Consider the following 19,172-nt stretch of genomic DNA (forward strand, 5'->3'; position numbering starts at 1 on the left):
TTGGGGACTTGTCCGTCGAGGTGCCCAGAGAGAAACCTGAGCCTCAACAACATCTGTATTTGTTGGTTCTTCTGAGGTGGACTTCAGTTGCTTCTCTTCAACAGCTCGCTGTGAGGGAGGTCTCCCCCGGATGGCCTGAGTGATGTCACCCACAGGCTGAGAGCTGGAGCTGAGACGTGTTTTAAGCCTCTTGACAAACCGTTACACCGCTCCCACCTGTCAAGCTGGTCAGCTACAAGCCTTATTGTGAATAACTCTTATCCTTCATCAAATCAAAACTGATGATTCATCAAAACATTCACCCCCCCCCCCCGTACAGTGTGTGTCCAACGAGACATGAGCTAATCACACCTATTTGTTTGTTTTGTACCAAGCTGTAAACATGTTAATCTCTGCTGTAAAAACAGACTTTTTTTAATGTTGTTTTTCAGATTAAATAAATATTTCTATATAAATGCACTCCTTTATGTCTACTTATGTGTATACATTTCAGATTTGAAATGACAAGACTAAAATGTGCATTAATGCTCAACTCAATAGCTTAGGGAAGGAAGTCTACTTTTACACAACTTCTTATTCTTTTGATAAATACTAATGCAGTTAATTTTTTTAAAATGGGATGGAACAGAGTCATTGCAAAAATATGCCCTTAAACACAGCTCCATTCTTAAATCAAGATACATGGAGAAATAAATAAGATCAATAACTTGTGAATAAAAACACAGTTAAAAATGATTTAGAAATGTAGTCTTCCCAGATCAATATCACATAATATCAACTTCTCCCATCTAAACTGGACAAAGGGTTTTAAAATGGGAAGAAAATGGTTTGATTGCAAGTTGTTTGGAGGAGATCTATTTATATTTGAACAGCATGAATACAGTCTTCCAAAGTGCAAACCCTCCTCCTTCTCCTGAAGCTTGTGAAGCTCCTTCATGTACTGCTGTCCTGTCTGCTGGCCATCTTCTCTCAGCAGAACTTCGACTGTTGAAAAGTCATTCTGAAGAAGCTCGAGCATGTGACATGGATCCAGGAGAACATGGACTTTTAGTGAGGGGTCTTCAGGATGACAAAGAAAGAGAAAATATCAGTTATTCATTAAGTCATTTTTTTGTTCTCATCTATTTTTCTGTATTCATGTGTGTGTAAGAGCACATTTATAAATTCAACAGTGTACTACCCAGAAAACAAAGGTACAGTATTCAGGTAATCAACATCTATTCAAAGTTAAGAAGATAAACATTATTGTAATCATGCTATTTTCAGCTCTCTCACTCACACAATGATATTCCACATCAGATTGTCTCAGATTTTGTGAGGAAAAATTAAGCAGTTTATTGTGGATAGTACTTCATCTTAACATGAAACAAATATAACCTGAATTATTTAAATCATTAACAGGTCCCAACTCTCTGTGCTTTAGTACAGAACATACAGTAACTCATTTATTATTAACATGAGCTCAGTACATGGCTGTATTCTTCAAACTATTTATTATACTTTATATCTATGTGCTTTATATCTTATTTTCATTCCATATGTTATTTATATTTTATATTTCTACTGCTATATTCTGTGTATGAGTTCAGTGAAAATTAATATGGTTATTAATATAGTTCTTAATGGTTACAGATGCTCTTACAAAGTGCATTTTTTTAAATTTGTTGACAGTTTGCACAAATCTTAAGACACTACATCAACCATGTAACTTTAATGTCATCCTCTATAACCTACACAGCATATTAGGTTCAGTTCAGTTTATGTTACTGACGGATAATTACTACACAAAGTTTGTTTTTTAATGTCCACATTTAGGTGGAGTATAACATTCATCATAACGTCAGATAACCATATTTACAGTCTGTGGTTAACCACCGAGGTGAACCTTTAGCTTCTAACATGACACTAACTCATTTTCAACATCTTAACAACAAACATTTATAAACCATTGACCGTAAATAATGTAAATAATGAGCTACACAGTTAGCCGACTGGTTTACAAGCTAACGCTAAACAAGCTAGGTCCGTAAATATAAATACCGACACACAAGTATACAGTAAATATAACACTACTATATCACTTACCGAAGAAAACTGAAGCATCAACTTGTTGGATGGTCTGTTAACCGCACAGCAAGCCATGTATGTTGTCAGATATGTGTTAAACAAACTCTCCAAACGAAGTAAGAAAGAGGAGAAATCAGACGGATCAAGCTGTTAGCCTCCTGACCTGCTGACCGCGCAGAGCTGTCAATCAAATCTGCCACAACCAAATATGGGCATAGTCGTTTTCCTTAATAGAATAAAATCCGATGAGTTATAAAAAAATTCACCCCCCCCCCCCCCCCCACAGTGTGAGGAGAAGGGGCCGTCAACTTATCAGATATATCTCGTTTTTTGAACCAGGCTGTAAACATGTTGATTCCTGTGGTAAAAACAGGCTTTTTTGGCTGTGGGCTTATGGGACTTCCGGCGCTTCTGCAGCCAGCCTCAAGCGGAACCTCGAGGAACTGCAGTTTTTTGTACTTCCGCATAGGCTTCATTTTTCGAGACCGGAGGTTGCCCCTTGGTTGAAACCCCCTCCCGTTTTCCACCAAGAACTCTGGACTAAAAACTCTGTACACTCAGTTTACTGCACATTGCACATACTGCACAAGTTCACTTTTTCTTTAAATTTTATTGTATTTTACTTACTACCTTTTGCACAATTTAGGATTTATACCTTTGCACAATTTAGAATTTATTACTGTAAATATGATTTATCTTATTTTTACCTCATTTTATCTATCTATTTTTACCTTATCTTATTTTACCTTATTTTGGTTGTATTGCACCGCGGGACGGAGACAAACGAAATTTCGATTCCACTGTATGTCTGGCATATTTTGAAGTTGACAATAAAGTTGACTTTGACTTTGACTTTGACTACAGTCTAAGACGTTGGTAACCTGATAATTGATATGGTCACTAGTGATCAGAATAATGTTTGATTAAGACCTTTTTTTCTCCTCAGCAGCAATGTTGTATAACTTTCCTTTGTTGAAACTTAAAATTCAGTAACTATAAAACAGTCCTAAAAATCAACACACAGAATCATTTATTTGGCTGTGAAGCACACCTCCTCATGTCAAGCTATTTATGGTGACCAGATTGAATAGGTTTCGTGGTAATGTATTTTATGGTTGAATTTGTAAACCTTAAAAACAAAACAAAAAACGGTATAACTGCATTCAAACAGTATACAAATCTTTTTTGTCAATTTGTGATTCACCCCAGTCTAATTGTCCACTGCAGTAAATATATTGATTCATCTCAGCTTTAATACTTTACTTTTTAATAATGGAAAGTAGCAAATGTTAACATGCAAGATGGTGTGCTGCTTGCTTGGCTAGTTTCCATTTGAAATTCTTAATTACATAAAGACACAGTTAATATGCATTTGAAAACTGTGAAACATATTGTAAACAATAGTGTAAACAATATAGCCTGTATGCGTAACATTCCTTTTTTTACAGATTGCTCTGTTTGCACAAAGGCAAAAGCTTACTTATAAAAAAACATCTTAAGTAAACAGTAGAAGACAGAGTGTTGGAACATTGATGTAGAAGGTAGGGTTGCTGATACATTGGTCATAGCTGGGTATTCGTCATTGTCCCTGCAAATGTGGGCAAAGTTTCAAAATTCTAAAACATTTTTAAATGTAGAAAAAAAAAACTAAGCCCATTTTAGTTCAACGTAAATAATGTAAACGCAGTGATTGGTTTTGGAAGAAATACTCAGCAAAAAAAAGATTTAAAATACTTTGACATGTCTATTTCATTGATTAGCTGATAGTGGGTTAAATTTTCACGCTTTATGTTTTTAATGTGTATGTACATGTGTATATTTAATGTTGTTCTGTCTATTATATTTGCTTAGTTGTATAAGCCTTCTTGACCTCTCCTGGCAGATTTTTTATAATACTATTTTATGTATTCTTGTATGTGTGCTAAATAAATAAATGTATGTATAATTGCTGTAAAGAGATCCTAAATGCAAACAGCTGTGTTGTTGTAATAAGTGGGAAAAAAATAATCAATGCAAACCGTTTCATGCACAACTACGGAGGTGCATTTAATGATGACTCTTGCAAACAGATACACACAAACAGATCAGAGGGGATTGTGATATGATTTCATTTGCATTGCTTCTTGCCTCTTATAAAGTGATAGAAAAACCTTGTGCTTCATGATAACTCACCACCTCGTAGTGTTGATATGCATGATTAACATTCAGCAAACAGGTTCAGTAATATGTTAAATGGAGAGCTTGTTGTACAGTATAACCGAGGCAGTAATTAAACTATAACTCGTGTTTTTATAAATATGGTTCTTAATTACACTGCAAATGATAAACTCATTATAATATAAGAAATGAATAAATACTCTCTATTCACAGAAGTCATACAATAGATTCATCGTTTATTCCACTGTGAATAATTCAATTAAAAAAAATCTGAAAAAGTCACATAATGTCTACACTTGATCAAGGCAATATATCAAACCTTTAATTCTAATGGCTCAATAGCAATAACAATCAGTCTATCTGGTCAAGACACTTTTTTTCATTTCAGCAAGGCAGGAACAAATATTCATGCTCAAGGAAGTCCTCTCTCCAGTGTACACATGTGCATGCATTTATGTCATAATAAAAGAAACCAAAAAAGTGCAGGCAAAGGATGAAGTCAAAAGCTCATGAGTACATCTCGTTCCTGCATGCTGGTGAAGAACGGCTTCCCAAAAACAAACGAGTGCAGTCCCGCCCTCAGCTTCTCAGCGAAGGCCATAACAATGTTCAGGTCTCCTTCGACGGTCAAATCCAGGTCGGTCTTTAAATTGCGCAAAGATCGAAAAGGCTTCTTCCCTTTTTGCCTGTGAAGTGAGACGGGGGAGACATTGTGGTGTAAATGTTAACAAACTACAAAAGTCAGGGTCTGAGGGCTTACATTAACATCTAGTCAGGATGCAGCTGTGAGCAGAAATGCCATGCCACGATGAATTATGTATGCTGCAACAGGATGGCAACTGAGCATAAACAATCTTGTCAAAGCAGGTGTAAAATAGGATGCCCTTAGACCTCAGGCTGTTAGCGACACCATAAACAAGGCCGCTTTTATGCTTCCACATGAGGACACAAATAATGCTTTTGCTTATGTAGTTAGTGTTGTCTCTGGAGTGAGATATATTTTCAAGCATTAACTATGTACGAGAACAAATAGTACTCTGTAAAGATAGAAGGAAAAATACAAAGTGATCTTTTGTAACACAAGATCAAGTCAAAATTTCCTGTAATATTTAGACAAAACATGACTTTGAATACATTTCTTTGTATATTTATTAATTAGTAAGAATAAATACATTCTTAAATATTGTTGGGATTAAATACCATAGTTTTACAGTGAATCTCAACACCAAAGTGATGTGCTACAGCAATTTTGACAAAAGCTAGGCGCTCTTTGTTTTATTTTTTTTGACAAAGCTCCAGTCTGAGACAATCACTATCACATCTGTAATATTCAACTGGCTGTGTCAACCCAGGTGTTCTTCTTCTTCAGGCTTGTACTATTTGACTTTTCTGAAGAAAATACAATTTTGGTCCACCTGCTTCATTCAGGTTGGTAAAATGAACTAAAATGAATATATATATATGATAATTAAAAAAATTGTACGGTAAAAAGCGACACTACTGCTGCCAATATAAGAGAATGGCAGATTATTACTCACCATGCACATTTTTAAGTCAAAATATTTATTTTATAAATGAATGCACTTCTAGTCCCTCTAATATTGACCATTTTGTGTGTGCTTGATATTTCATTTGATCACTGGTTTATAAGGATTCAAGCCTGGCTACAAAAAAGTTGATGAGGAATCCTATTTAAATTTTAGATAACTATGTTTATCTATAGTTAAAGTAGATGAACAGTCTGAACTTAATCCTTATACATGCTTAAGTCTTCAAATAGATTTTCTACAAGACAAAAGCCAAATGGTGTAGAAGCAGAACAATAAACAGTCCAGAAAGGAGTGGGAAGGTCAGTTCACTGTTGGGGAGCACAGAAGGAGATGAGTCAGGCCCAGATGGAGCAATGACCAGGTCCCCACATGGACAATGCAAGAAAAAAAAGAATGGGAACATTTGACACATGTTGAGTTGTAGTCACAGATACGTTTTTGTGGGCTGTCTTTGAGGTGCTGATGATGTGTCCTGCCTGATCTGGAGCACCTGGGCCCATTGCTCCACCCAGGATATAAAGACCTTCCTGTTCCTCTCAGTCTCTCTCTATTCTGCCTAAGCTTTGAGCTGACAAAATAATGTATTGTTTCAACCCAGCCTCAGAGTTCTGAGGATGATGGGTAGAAAACCAAGCCCCCATGAAGAGAGTCATTGTGTAATTACAACTCCCAATTCTGTCAAATGAGGAACAGGATTTATTTTCTGTTTACATTTATCCAAGGAGACATCAATTTATTCAAGGATATTGTCCTTAAGATAAGGTAAGAGCATCGAAATAGCCCTTTTTTTTGTATGTCTTGAAAATATCACATTCACTTAAAGCTGCTCCGGTGTTATTTTTCTTTGGCATAATGCATTAGAGACACAGTGGATGGTTTAAAATAAATGCTTGTGTACATCCTCTATGGGCACCAGGATGTAGACACACTGGCTTCATGAGCCTGGAAATGTCTAACAAACAGTACAGCAGCACAAAAGCTATCATGATCATTAAAACATTTGAAGAGCAACAAATCCAGTATTTTAATTGCAAAAACAATCACACACTTATCACTGTGGTAGTATTAAAGTGCAACACTTTTATTCTCCCTTCCTACTGAAGATGTGACGATCAGTCTTTTTTAGTTGGTTAAATATATCAGAATCAGAAATACTTTATTAATCCCAGGGGGAAATGTGTTTGCTACAGTTGCTCATAACACCAACACAGACAAGTATAAGTTTGTTTTGCATGCAATTACACCAATATCAGTAACATTATAAAGGTATGTTTGTTTTTTTCTAAACTAGCCTATGAGATGTTTTACTTCTATATTTAATTTTAAAAAGTGTCAGTCCACATAGCTGAATAATCTTCTCCTGAATCTCCACCTTGATCGACCTAGTTTCTTGAGATACCTCTGATCTGTTTCCTCGCCCAGGACTGACAGATGATTCTAAACTGGAGTTTTTGTATTGGGCTTTTATTCATTCATGTCACTTTGTCCCTGTGAGATTACAGTATCAACAAACCTGTACTTCAAAACCTTGGGGATTTTATTATTCTTGAATATTTCTGGCTGAGATGACCACCATCGACTGTAGGCGATGACATCATGATTGGTGGTGATGTCACTGCAGAGCAAAGTCAGTGGCCCCAGTGCAAAGTTGATGTAAAAGCCAAGTCCGGTCAATAAGCAGAATAAGCTCTGGTCTTAACATTTTTTGGAGTTAATCTGTGGATGAGGGGTAGTGAGTGTTGTGCTCTGTTGCGCTACAATAATCCTTTTTTGTTATTTGGATTTAAGTCGTATTAGTGACAGCTCTTACGTTTCGTCCTCAATGTACTTGAGCAGCGTGAGGGCCTTCCTGTGGAGCAGCAGCAGGAACTGGGCCAGATAGGTACTCCGCAGGGACAGGCCTGGCTTCAGCATGAACACCTGGGTACAACACAGGATGTCAATTAGTAATCCAGGCTACGACTGTGCTGAAAAGGTTCAAACACTGCACTTCCCCTTCCTTTGACTTCACCTTGAGAGAGGAACATATTGAGAGAGAACTTTGTAACCACGATTCACTTTCAAATAAATGAATGATTGTTTGTGACGCAGGGGAATTCATTTGTTTTGGCTCTTGGAAGTCTTACAGAGAGGCAGAAACACATCAAGTATTTGTTGTAGTGTTTCACATCAGTGCCTATAACAAAACATCAAAATGTACTTTCAACTTTTGTACACTGCAGTTAAATACTAAGTTATTAAAAGATTATGGTTGATTTCACACATTCATTGTATTTTATGATTAACCCAATAAAAGCATTGCTGAGCTGAGCATAGATACTATACATCATTTAAGAGACTACTTTCAAGATTCTGATGTAAAACCTTTAGACTGAAAAGACACGGCAGAACATATATATTTATGTGCATAAAGTACACTTTATAATTATGACTTTAGAAGAGTTAACTAAAGACTGGATTGATAAACAAATAGGCTCAATCACAAAAACTGTTTGGGGTTCTCATCATTTTAACTTTACATCTTTAATGAATAAATATGGCTTGAAGCATTTTATAATAAATGTAAAGTTATTCTAAACATATGAAAAGCTTAACCTTTTGTTTTCTTTTACTAACTCTTTTGGAACTACAGACTGTATATTAAGCTGGACGAAAAACAGCTGCCTGGGAGTGAAGCCAGAGCAGCTGGTGCTAAACTTGTGCTTCAGTTAGCGAAAAGGGTACAGTATCCCTTATTTATTTGATGTTTTATTTGACTTCTGCAGTTCCACCAGCCAGCTCTCTTCTGCACACACCTTGCTTTAAAATAACATCAGCACTCCAATGTCAGCGTCCGTCTCAAGAATATTTTTGGCTTCCTTTTTGCACAAAAGAAGGATATTGAGATGTGCTGTGCATAGTAATATACTATCAAGAGAAATAACGCTCATGTACTAGCTCATAGAACACATGAGGTATGACAGTGTAATACTTAGAGAGTACATTTAGGCTACTTTATATTCCTATTGTGAGTCTAATAAGAACTTTATAATACTCTTTGGAACAATATTAAAGCTTAGTATTTTGAACATAGCTCTGCTACTTACTGTATATTATTCATAGTGGACTCATCTTTTTACCTGACTTGATCATAATTCTTAATGTTTGTTTTTTAATAACACATTGACAACAAACATAGAAGATATGTAAAGTGTAGCTACGTTCTTACCTCATCTATGAATGACTTTACTAAAGTGTCTTTATGCATGACGTCTTGAAATATATTCCTGAGGAAGAGGGCAAAGGGCAAACGGGTAACATTTAAAAAATCTTTAAATTGATGAGGATTTAAACATTTTTATATATTTATTTATATATATATATATATATATATATATATATATATATATATATATATATATAAAATATACTATATAACTTTGATGTTTTAAATAAACTGTGTGTATGCTTACAGGTCAGGGGTGAAGGACTCGTCCGTGTGAATAACTGTGTCGGGGGCTATGTCCTCCTCGCTGTCCGCCTTCCATAGTGTGCTGAGCTCAGACCGCATGTAGCGCCGCTGGTTGTACGTGTGCTCGTGGCACGGTGGCATCTGCTTGACTGTGTTGATGTCGACATCGATGTGTGTGGTTGGATATGGGGAGTAGAGAACCTGGCGGAACGGCAGGACGAAACTGCCTGTGGAGTCCTGGGAAATAAAAAAAATACATGTTGTGTGTTTGAGAATTTGTTAATACATTTGGTTTGACTCAAATACAAGTGTTGATATAAGAAAGCAAAAAACAACATAAACTTAAAATACAACACAAGGAAAAAATTATAATCAGCAGAGCTCTACCAAAACATGAGCAAAGAAGCTTTCATAAATAATTAGACTTTTTCCAACTTCCTGTTTTGTTGTTCTCCCTTGGCCAGTATTCTTCTTCCTCGATACATTTTATGTGAAAATCTAGGAGAAACTCCTGCAGGACTTCCCCGACACAGCTGATGTGTGATGCACTGACCCTTTATGACCAAACTAATAAGCTCCTTGTGCTGCTCTCATTCTGTTCTTGGTGACAGAAAGTGATATGTTATATCCTCCCAGCATTCAGTCCCCTCACAAAGCAGATATAAATAGTACATCTTCTCCTGAATTCCTCCAAAAGGTTGTTTGGACCTCGACACATTTCTCAAGTATAACCCTGAACCCAAGGAGGAAAACAACCTCAAACCTCTACATTTAGAATGCATTTATGATATGTGCATCGTGATACAACAAAGAACTTCAAATTTTCTTAAATCCTTAAATCATATCTTATACTTTGTAGCAATAAAAATATCGTATGGCAACAATCTCAGAACATCACACCAGATAATATCAAACAAGAAGAACAGAACTGTAATATTAGAAGGAACTGGTGGCTACCTTGAGCAGACCCTGCACAAACAGGCCTGTGTCATATTTGAAGGAAGAGTCGGCCTTGCAGAGGCGAGAGCACTTCCTCTCAGCTGGGGTGAGGAAAAGGCAGAGAGTCCGCACAATCTGCAGAACATTTCAAAACTTAAACAAAACAAACCCGCTTCTATCACACAACTGGAACAAAAAAAGAAACCCGGTAACTTTACTGACTTAATTAATCTTATGTCACTACATATACCAATATGTAAATGTATATGACTGATATATGAGAACTGCATTTTGAGTGGAACACAAATCAAAATAGCTTTCTCTTCTAATTTTTATTTGCAGGTGGTTAAATAAAAAGTGGTGGATTCCTGCATACTGTCAACTACAGTTCTGCACAAAAAGTAGTAAAAAGGCCACATATTGTTTTGGAGAAATGAATCTAGCATCGGGCTGGAGACAGGTTGTTTGATATAACTAAAAGTCTCATTTAATTGGTGCTCCATTCAGGACTAAAAAAGGCTAAAATATAGGCTGTTAATGTCTTCTTGGTCGGTTTATTTTGTAGAGTTCATGGAAATCTGTGATGTGCAATATAAGTTCTTGTCTTGCTTTAAATGTCGACCTTTTTTTTCTTAGAATTACAACATACACGATAATGCTTCTTTTAAAAATAAAAAAAAATCTTATACGCCTCTGAACACACTCTTTTCATTATGGCTGCATCAGTAACTGTGTTGCTGTTCCAGAGACTGAAAAAAGTACATTCGGGACTCATTAAACACCAAAACGCAGCACAACACACTTGACATTTTGAATTATGTGGATGCATTACAAATGTGTCTGTGTGCAGCCACTAATATGGTAAATATACCTTATTAACTTTCTCTGGGTTGCTTCCAACCACTATTGAACAGCCACAAGTCTGCAGATGAGAGCTGATGGACCTGAACCAGAAAGACAGAGACATGCAGATCAGAGGCAATTAACTTCATTAGCATTGCTCTAATTATTAATCACAGTTTTAGGAATAGTGATTAAGCCAAAAGAACTGGGTGCAACAAATGTTTATGAAACTTTACATGGAGGGAGAATAAAGGTGGATTTAACCCACTCTGGACAAGTGTAGAGCTACAGTACACCAATCTTTAAATATGCTTTTTATTAATGGAGTGTGGTTGATATTCTGCCCTTTGAATATATTGTTTGAAACTAAATAATATATTACACATTTCAGTTGTATTTCTCAGATTTTAAATTAACTTTGCTCTGACAGTGACATCACCACCAATCATGATTTCATCGCCTACAGTCGATGGTGGTTGCTTTAGGTCTCAGAGCCAGAAATACCCAAGGAATAATATAATCCCCAAGGTTTTCAGGTAAAGGTTTGCAGATACTGTGATCTCCCAGGGACAAAGTGACAGAAACGTAATCTGACATTACTAGACAATTATTCTTTAACGCTATAAACACCCCCAGATAAATACATTTTGTTTACAGGTTCTCTGTCATGTCCACAGGATGCTGAACTAATCCCACACACCTCTGAGCAGTTGGGAGCTTCATTGCCAGAATGGACTTTCCACACTCTTGACACTAACAGCGATTTAGCTTTCGCCCTTCTCTGGAGGAAACTTGGCCTAAGTGGAGAGCCATTACTCATCATTGGAAGGTTGATGGGTGTTAAATGGGCATTGTTCATCATCTGTCTCTGCTTCATTCTAACAGAGTGCTTACTTGTGGAGGAAGTCCTCGTGGCAGCTGTCCCCGATGTCATCATCATTAAGCACAGTGTCTTTTATCTACGCAGTGGGAGCCAAACAAATGAGTCACTTTTCAAAAATTGGTCCAAACTAAGACAAAAGTGCTGATAGTCCAAAAACAACGGCAATAAAAACAAGATACAACAATAAAAGCATGTAACAGTGTAGAAAACAGTATGTGAGATTCTTGGGACCTTGCTTTTGCATATTAGACAGAAGAAAAGTGTTGAATCACATTAGGTGGTAATTTAGGCAAAGAACCTGAAAAAACGTGCTTCATTATACAAGTGAGAGTCATTTCTTATTGTAGTAAAATAAAGACGAAAACATATTTTTTAGTCAATCACTAAAACCTTAATGATTAAATTAGGATTACATTCTTCCACACAAAAAAAGTCATGTATTCACATTTTCATGTTAAAAGTTAACTGAACACTATAGTCTGTAGTTCTTCTATGGTTACCATTTCTGAAGTCTGAGAGGATGAGGTAGAGAGAGTGTGTGTGTGTGTGTGTGTGTGTGTGTTACTCACATCTATTTCTTCTGGCACACTGTGCATCTTCATAGAGGCCAACAGCTCCATGATAGGGACAATCTCCAAGCTCAGAACTGAGATGATGTTGTAGCCCTGTGACAAATGAAAGTGGAACAATGGAACTCAAAAACTGAAGCAATTGAAATGCATACTGAATTCAAAATAAAGGCGATGAGCTGCCATGACAGAAATACTGTGAAAGCTCATTCTGAAACTGAAAACAAAACTGAGTATTAATGCTAGTGATGTATCCCAAGGTTTTACAGAGAGCATAGGAAATTTAAAAAATAATTATTAATACTGGACTAATAAATTGACTATTACTGTACATATTAATTTTATGTGCATTTTTAGGCTCTGAAAAGTCCTGCCTACTTCTTATAATGGACAGAAGAAAGGGCTCCATGTCAAAACATGTTTGACTGTGTTTGCCTCCAGTGGTGATTGTCTTGTCCCAATGTACAAGACATCTTTTGGCCAGTCTGCTTTCTCGGCAAAGGGGACAAAACTTTGTCACTAGCTTAAAACTAGAGAGCAACAGTAATGTTTTTAACAGAGGACAAATCAAAACAACAGTGCTCACATGAATAGCTTCTGACTGGTTTGCTGTTTGACCATGCTACCTTTACTCTACAGTTCATGTCTATATTTGACTCTGAATACATATATTGCTGCTCTTTTATCACTGTAATATTGCACATTTTATTATTGTCTTATTATTACTGTCTTATTGCTTTTCTTCCTATTTTTAATGGTTTCCTTTCAAAAGCCTCGTGTGGACAGATGTGGAGAACTAGCATGCATGCTAAAACACTTAAACAATGCATCTGCTTCGTCCAATGTATCTGTGATGTCCATGCCAAATAAAGTCTGTCTATCTGTGTAATTTGTTGTTTTTTTTTTAAATCACAAAATCCAGTATTTGTCAGACTTTACAACAGATCACAAAAAACTTAAACTGTAAGTAAGTTAGCAATAATAAAACACTAGATATTCTCTTGATATTACCAATATTAATAACCAAGGTTCCTTAACAATATTACATTTAAAAGAAAACATGAAAGCAAATTTGTCAAGTGTTCTCAAATCTAACATGTAGGTTTCAGTGTTTGGACAGTATTCAACAAATAGGTGTAAAACGTTTTCATTTTCTCAGTCCAGCAGTAAACAGGATTAAAGTGTGGTACACCAGTACTCTGATTTTATATAGGTTTAAGAAAACAAGATTAACTCAGAGTATCCAAACAGCCAAACTCCAGGGGCAAACATAACAAATACATCCATCGTCCAAAAGGTAAAGCCAACAGAAAATAGAGTTTAAATCTGCAAAACATGCAAGACTAATGAAAAGTATTTTTAAAAGTTGACATGCAGCCCTATATATATACTCTTTTACTGTAGCAGCAGAAACTGTGGATGCATTTTAAGCTTTTTTTATTAAGAGTTGAGTGTTCTGTTATTTTGTGCACCCATGTTATGACCTGCTCACAGGCTTCTCTGTGGGAGCACTCACACCTAATTAGCCAACTTACTCCTTTGTGTTGGGAGACTGCAACTTTATTATTCTGCCAATGTTGCTACAGTCCCAAATGAGTAAAGCAGAGGTGATGGATTACTTAATACCTCTTTAAGATCAGGAACTAAAGCTGGATCAGGTGCGTTTAATGAGTATAAAGGGTAATAATTTGCCTGCTCTTAAGTGAATAATAAGTCTATGTCTAAGAGTGAGAAGTCAAGAGATCAGCAGGAAAAGAAGGGTACCTTCTGCATCCAAATGCGTCCCCTGCGGATAACATGCTTTAGCCTCTCCACGCAGATTGTGTGCAGAGGCAGGTAGAAGGCCAGCTCTGTCTGAGGCAGGATAATGGACAAGGCGCATGTGTTCTTGTCCCCCTTCAGCTCACCGTCAAAGATGAGAGACACAATGATGACCCCCTTTTCTGCCAGGACAAAGAACTTCACATCCACAGCACCACACTCGGCACTACGCAGAATCTCTCCATTGAGTGTATGATTGGCCAAAAATGTGACCTCTCCGTCACTGAGGAACATCAATTGGTCACCCTTTGGTGTCCAGATGTGGCGCACCCGTGGACCCAGGATGTTGTCCCAGTAGGCAAAGGTGGCAGCCAGGAGAGGGCATTCTCCGTCTACTACTACCTCAGACTTTGCCACAGCGGGGGACTGGGGTGGACAGCCGGAGGACATTGGAGTTGCTCGGAGAGGTCAAGAGGGCAAATGATAATGAACCTACATTAAGAACAAAGAAAAACGGTTTGATTTATAGTATTAATCACATGCAGCATCGTACAACCACATTTTGTCAGGCAGGTGGAAAATGCTGCATCGTATCTGATTTGGTGATTTGTAATTGCAAATGTTTCCAGCCTTTTAACCCGATTATCACGAGAGGTCTTCTAAGACTTTATTTGGAAATGAGAGCGATTTGTTAAGCACGTTATTGTGTCAGCTGGTACTTCTTAGAGCCACCCAATAGGAAGTTTGCTTTCTGTGTATACAAATAATAATACTAAATCTGAATTCTATATCCAGGGACCAAGGTTTCATTACAAATTACAAAAGAAGCAAGGCATTTATGACTCATTATTTTTTTAACACATCATTTGGTAAAGTAGTTTGGTATCCATACTATACTTTAGAAAAATAAGCTGTTTTGTTTCATTAGTTTTCCTGTTTACTGGAGTCTTAAAAGTTTGATTTAACTGGGAAATTAAAAGACAGGGCTTAACACATGTTTCATACTATGAAACGACTATTTAGTGGTTCCTCTGCCACTTTAGGGTCATGTGTTTTACTATATTCAATTCAAGTACTGTAAACACTCTCAGGCCTTTAAAAGTTTATAACGGTACATTAGCAATAAACAACGCAGCTTTTTGTTGTTTTCCGAAGCCTTGTTTGAGGTTTGACAGTCTTTTAGGTGTTAACGTCAAAACCTTAATGAGTCAGGAGGAGTCTAAAAGACAAAATAATGTTCGTGTATCTTACTACTCATTAGTCCGAAGAGCCAGATATTTATTCAGGCTTTGGAACAGGCGACATAGCTGTTTTTATGAACTTAGCATTAGCAAAAACAAACACTGACAAAGCATAGGAATGACATCCCCGTGACTTACTTGTTCGCTTCCTTTTCGTGGTTTTTGTAATAAATCGCCTCCAGCAGAGTTTCTAGAGGAAGCGTCTCACGTACCGCTGAAAAGGCATCATGTCTTTTTTTTCTGCTACTGTCATGAAATGCAACATTTATATCATAACTAGCCTGCTTATACATCCGTGCTAGTCAGCTGTAATTTGTGTCTTCAAGGCACTTCCTAGTACGTCAGCTGTGACGTCAACCGTTGTTTGAGTTCCACAGCGTCCTCTAGCGGATGAGGCAGGGCAGTCAGATAGTCAGTGATGTCATTCTCTTTTCAAGAGATAACCTGCAATTAGAAATGGTGATACATTTACATACATGCTGCTCATATAAATGGATGTATTAAAACAAACACATGTATTGCCTCTTCATTCCTACAGTTTTTCCCTTTGTCATGATCTTAAATGGCTAACCTTTAAGTCTGGCTAATTGCCTCGTTGCCGAAATGTGCAAACTTTCCTTGCCTTGCCTTACTGCTGGTCAACATAATGGCACCCTACTTCTGTTCTTGAGACTGAACAGCCTACTATTTTTTTCTACTTACAATTAGGCTATACAACTGAAGATGACATTATTACTGAAACCCCTCAACCGCATGCCTGCAGACGAGCCTTTACTGTGTCCAAAGTTGTAAACATTATAGGGTTATCTTCTTAAGGATATCTGTGATATTTTCAAATGTCTGCTACACAAACTCTAAATACCCCTAGTTCCTCTTTTACTTTAAGTAATGCCCCAACCATGTCAGAAATCATCAATTATCCTCTTTCCCACATTCGTTGAAGGATCCCACAAATGATGCAGTGTGTGAAAGAAAGCAGTTAAAAATGTTTTATTGATTAGAGTTTCACAATAACTTTTACACAGCACTGCATATTTGTTTGCTTGAGCATACACCTCATTTACACTCTTATTTCTGGTGAACTTCAATACTGAATAGAACCTGCAAACATTTATCCTTCATAATGCACACAATTACACAATGAGTTAAAAACTGTGCAATCGTGAATTCAGTTTGTGTAGCCTGAAAGAGTTCTCTGGCCTGTTGTTTTCAGCAAATTATTAGCCTACTATAATATACTAAGGATTAATTGATGTTGGTGTTCTTAAGATGTGCTTATTGTCTTCGGAAGCAATGTTGCGTTCTCTGATAGCTTAGAACATAGGCCATTATTCATACTGAATACTTTTCAAAACATCCATACATTTTTCTATTAATTTGTTTTTCAGTCTTTCATCCTCCCATATGCTTAAATTATTTCTTTGGAGTTTGTGGATTTCTTTGTCCAACAGCACTTTTGGACTCTTCTTTGACTTATTCAAACTTGGTCAATATGTGGAAAGTCAGCCAGAAAGTCAGCTGAAAAGAGTTGGCTCCTGCTTACATTTCCAAGGTCAATGCCCATTAACGACCACCCCAAATTGCGTACCTCCTGGCTGTCCTTTAGATGAAATTGCACTCAGGGAAAAGCACAGCTTTGCATCGGAGTGAAAGGCTTCACACATTTTTGTATCTTTCAATGACAAAATACTAGTTCTCTAAAATTACCTACCTATATTTGTAGTTTGAAGTTTCACTGTTGGTGTGAAAACATGACATTTCGAGAAAACCTGCCTGCATTTCCAACCTGTTGGAGTCCATGAATGTCTCTTTTTTTTTTTTTTTTACAGTATACTGGTTATTCCTCATTACCTAACAGCAGAGTTATATTGTGACAAGTAAACATTACATATTAGGTTTTCCTTTCAGGCACTAAGCACCTACAGACTACCACAAAAATGCAATCAGACTCTCTAACCACCCGAGTCAGAACAGACCCAGCCAATAACCAATTTGCTGCAGCATTAGCACACTGTAATGGTGTTACTTGTTCTTACAGGTTTTCTTGTACCAGGACCTTAGACAACAACCATGTCATCCACAGTATCGTTATCTGTAAGACCCACTTTTGGAGGTCTTTAATTTGCACCTGCTTCTGAATGTGCTAACTAGTCTTATTTTCACACATTTCTATGTTATAATTATCCTACAATAAAAAGGTGCAATAACAACCCTTCCCCTAGTCTCCTGCACTCCTGTCTGTCTCTCTGTTTGTGTGTCTGTGCTGTGAGGAGCTGGTAACAACAACAATATGTATTGATAAAATAAAATGAGTACAATGAAAGACAAATCTATTAATTAAGAAATTGAAATATTTCAAGCTGTACAAAAAACGAGTTGTGATCTAACAAAGCCCCCCCCCCCAACATGAGATACACCTTGACCCAGATGAAGATGGGATTAATAGATTAAATCAAGTAAATCCAGGATCTAGAGGAATTCAATTCAAACAACTTTATTAATCCCTCATGGGACGAGCAGTTTGTACATAGACAAACATAAATAAAGACAAAGTGACATACTCATACAAAAACATTATACAAAAAAGGTCATGTGTGAAATAGAGTACATAAGGACTATGAAGAGTCATGTAGAAACAGGATGAGAAAATAGTTATAAGAACTCCTTAGGGAAAACCTTTTAATCACATTATCAGCACATCCATCCATCCATCCATCCATTCATCCATTCATCCATTCATCCACCCACTCTTATGAGATAAATCACATTTATACAGTTCATTTAAACTCAGTGTTTTAATGTTGTCAATGCTCTTTCACTAATAAATACATACACACATCAAACCATGCCTCTGTGGTTTGTTGCAAACCATCAAACCACAGAGGCACCTCAACAAAATCAACACATAAAACGTGATAAAGTAGTCATCTAACAAGTTATTGGAATTGAATTGTCTTAATTTTATGGAAACAGCCAAATATCCTCTTGAAGAAAAATCGAGATTAGAGCAAAGTGGCTCGTATCATGATCCTTTTTTTCCCAACAGCCTCTTCCAAAAGTTAACAACTCGCCAATATGATTGTTCCCTGGAGACAAAGTCTATCCACCGGACTTCCTTTATAAGAAAGATAGCCTTATTCTTCATTGCATTGTCTATACTCCTGACATTTAAGAACACAAAGAGGGTTTCAATAATGGACTCAAACAGATATTTAATTCCAAAAATAAAATGTATGGAATATAAGCTTCCTAGTGAGCAATAACACACTCTAAGCTGTGTTTTAGCTTGCTTTGAAAGAGGTAGGAACAACCAGTTTCAAAATACGGTTACTGAGAAGAAACACTGTACATGACATTATATTGAGTTAATGATCAACTTGAAAAAAAAACCCCTGTAAAATACAAACTATGATAAACCAAACGATTTAGCAAAAAATGCTTAATTCGAGGGAGGTCTGTGTCTTCAGACCACAGTCAACCATAGTCTTCAGAAGAGGTCAGCTTGACCCGCAATTCGCACTTACTCCATAGGCCCCGGTCCGTCAGCGCCACGGTTTTGCTCCGTCGGACGGCTCGCGCCCATTCATACTGGATCCATTTCTGAGACGTCAGCGCAGCGGAGCGCACCCATGGCACATCACAGGAGAACTACAAGATCCCGCGGGAATTAAGAGAAAAACATGCAAACAACATGTTGCTTTGTCTTTCTGA

The 19,172-nt window shown here is 36.9% G+C and overlaps 1 protein-coding gene across 2 annotated transcripts; it reads right to left on the bottom strand.

The window, feature by feature from the left end:
* Nucleotides 1-4,082: 4,082 nt before the first annotated feature.
* Nucleotides 4,083-15,799, bottom strand: c9orf72 (C9orf72-SMCR8 complex subunit). 2 transcript variants are annotated; one of them, XM_020644631.3, is made up of 10 exons: nucleotides 15,600-15,797; nucleotides 14,224-14,712; nucleotides 12,460-12,555; nucleotides 11,902-11,966; nucleotides 11,036-11,108; nucleotides 10,183-10,299; nucleotides 9,227-9,462; nucleotides 8,983-9,040; nucleotides 7,585-7,694; nucleotides 4,083-4,910 (listed from the first exon to the last, which is right to left on the bottom strand). In XM_020644631.3, exons 2-10 carry the CDS (start codon nucleotides 14,668-14,670, stop codon nucleotides 4,724-4,726), a joined length of 1,389 nt encoding a protein of 462 aa, XP_020500287.1. In that variant the 5' UTR covers nucleotides 14,671-14,712; nucleotides 15,600-15,797; the 3' UTR covers nucleotides 4,083-4,723. The 2 variants fall into 2 exon arrangements, with proteins under 2 accessions (XP_020500287.1, XP_020500288.1); XM_020644632.3 differs by lacking the exon at nucleotides 4,083-4,910 and adding an exon at nucleotides 5,356-7,490 and having other exon boundaries at nucleotides 15,600-15,799.
* Nucleotides 15,800-19,172: the final 3,373 nt, after the last annotated feature.

This window comes from Labrus bergylta, chromosome 18, assembly GCF_963930695.1.
Source record: "Labrus bergylta chromosome 18, fLabBer1.1, whole genome shotgun sequence".
Taxonomy (NCBI): Eukaryota; Metazoa; Chordata; class Actinopteri; order Labriformes; family Labridae; genus Labrus; species Labrus bergylta.

Excerpts from the sequence above, each read along its gene's own strand:
- c9orf72 (XM_020644631.3), bottom strand. The coding sequence starts at position 14,670 with ATGTCCTCCGGCTGTCCACCCCAGTCCCCCGCTGTGGCAAAGTCTGAG. Across the intron at positions 10,300-11,035 it reads ACCCAGAGAAAGTTAATAAG|ATTGTGCGGACTCTCTGCCT; the intron begins GTATATTTACCA and ends AATGTTCTGCAG. Across the intron at positions 7,695-8,982 it reads TAAAGTCATTCATAGATGAG|GTGTTCATGCTGAAGCCAGG; the intron begins GTAAGAACGTAG and ends TGTTGTACCCAG.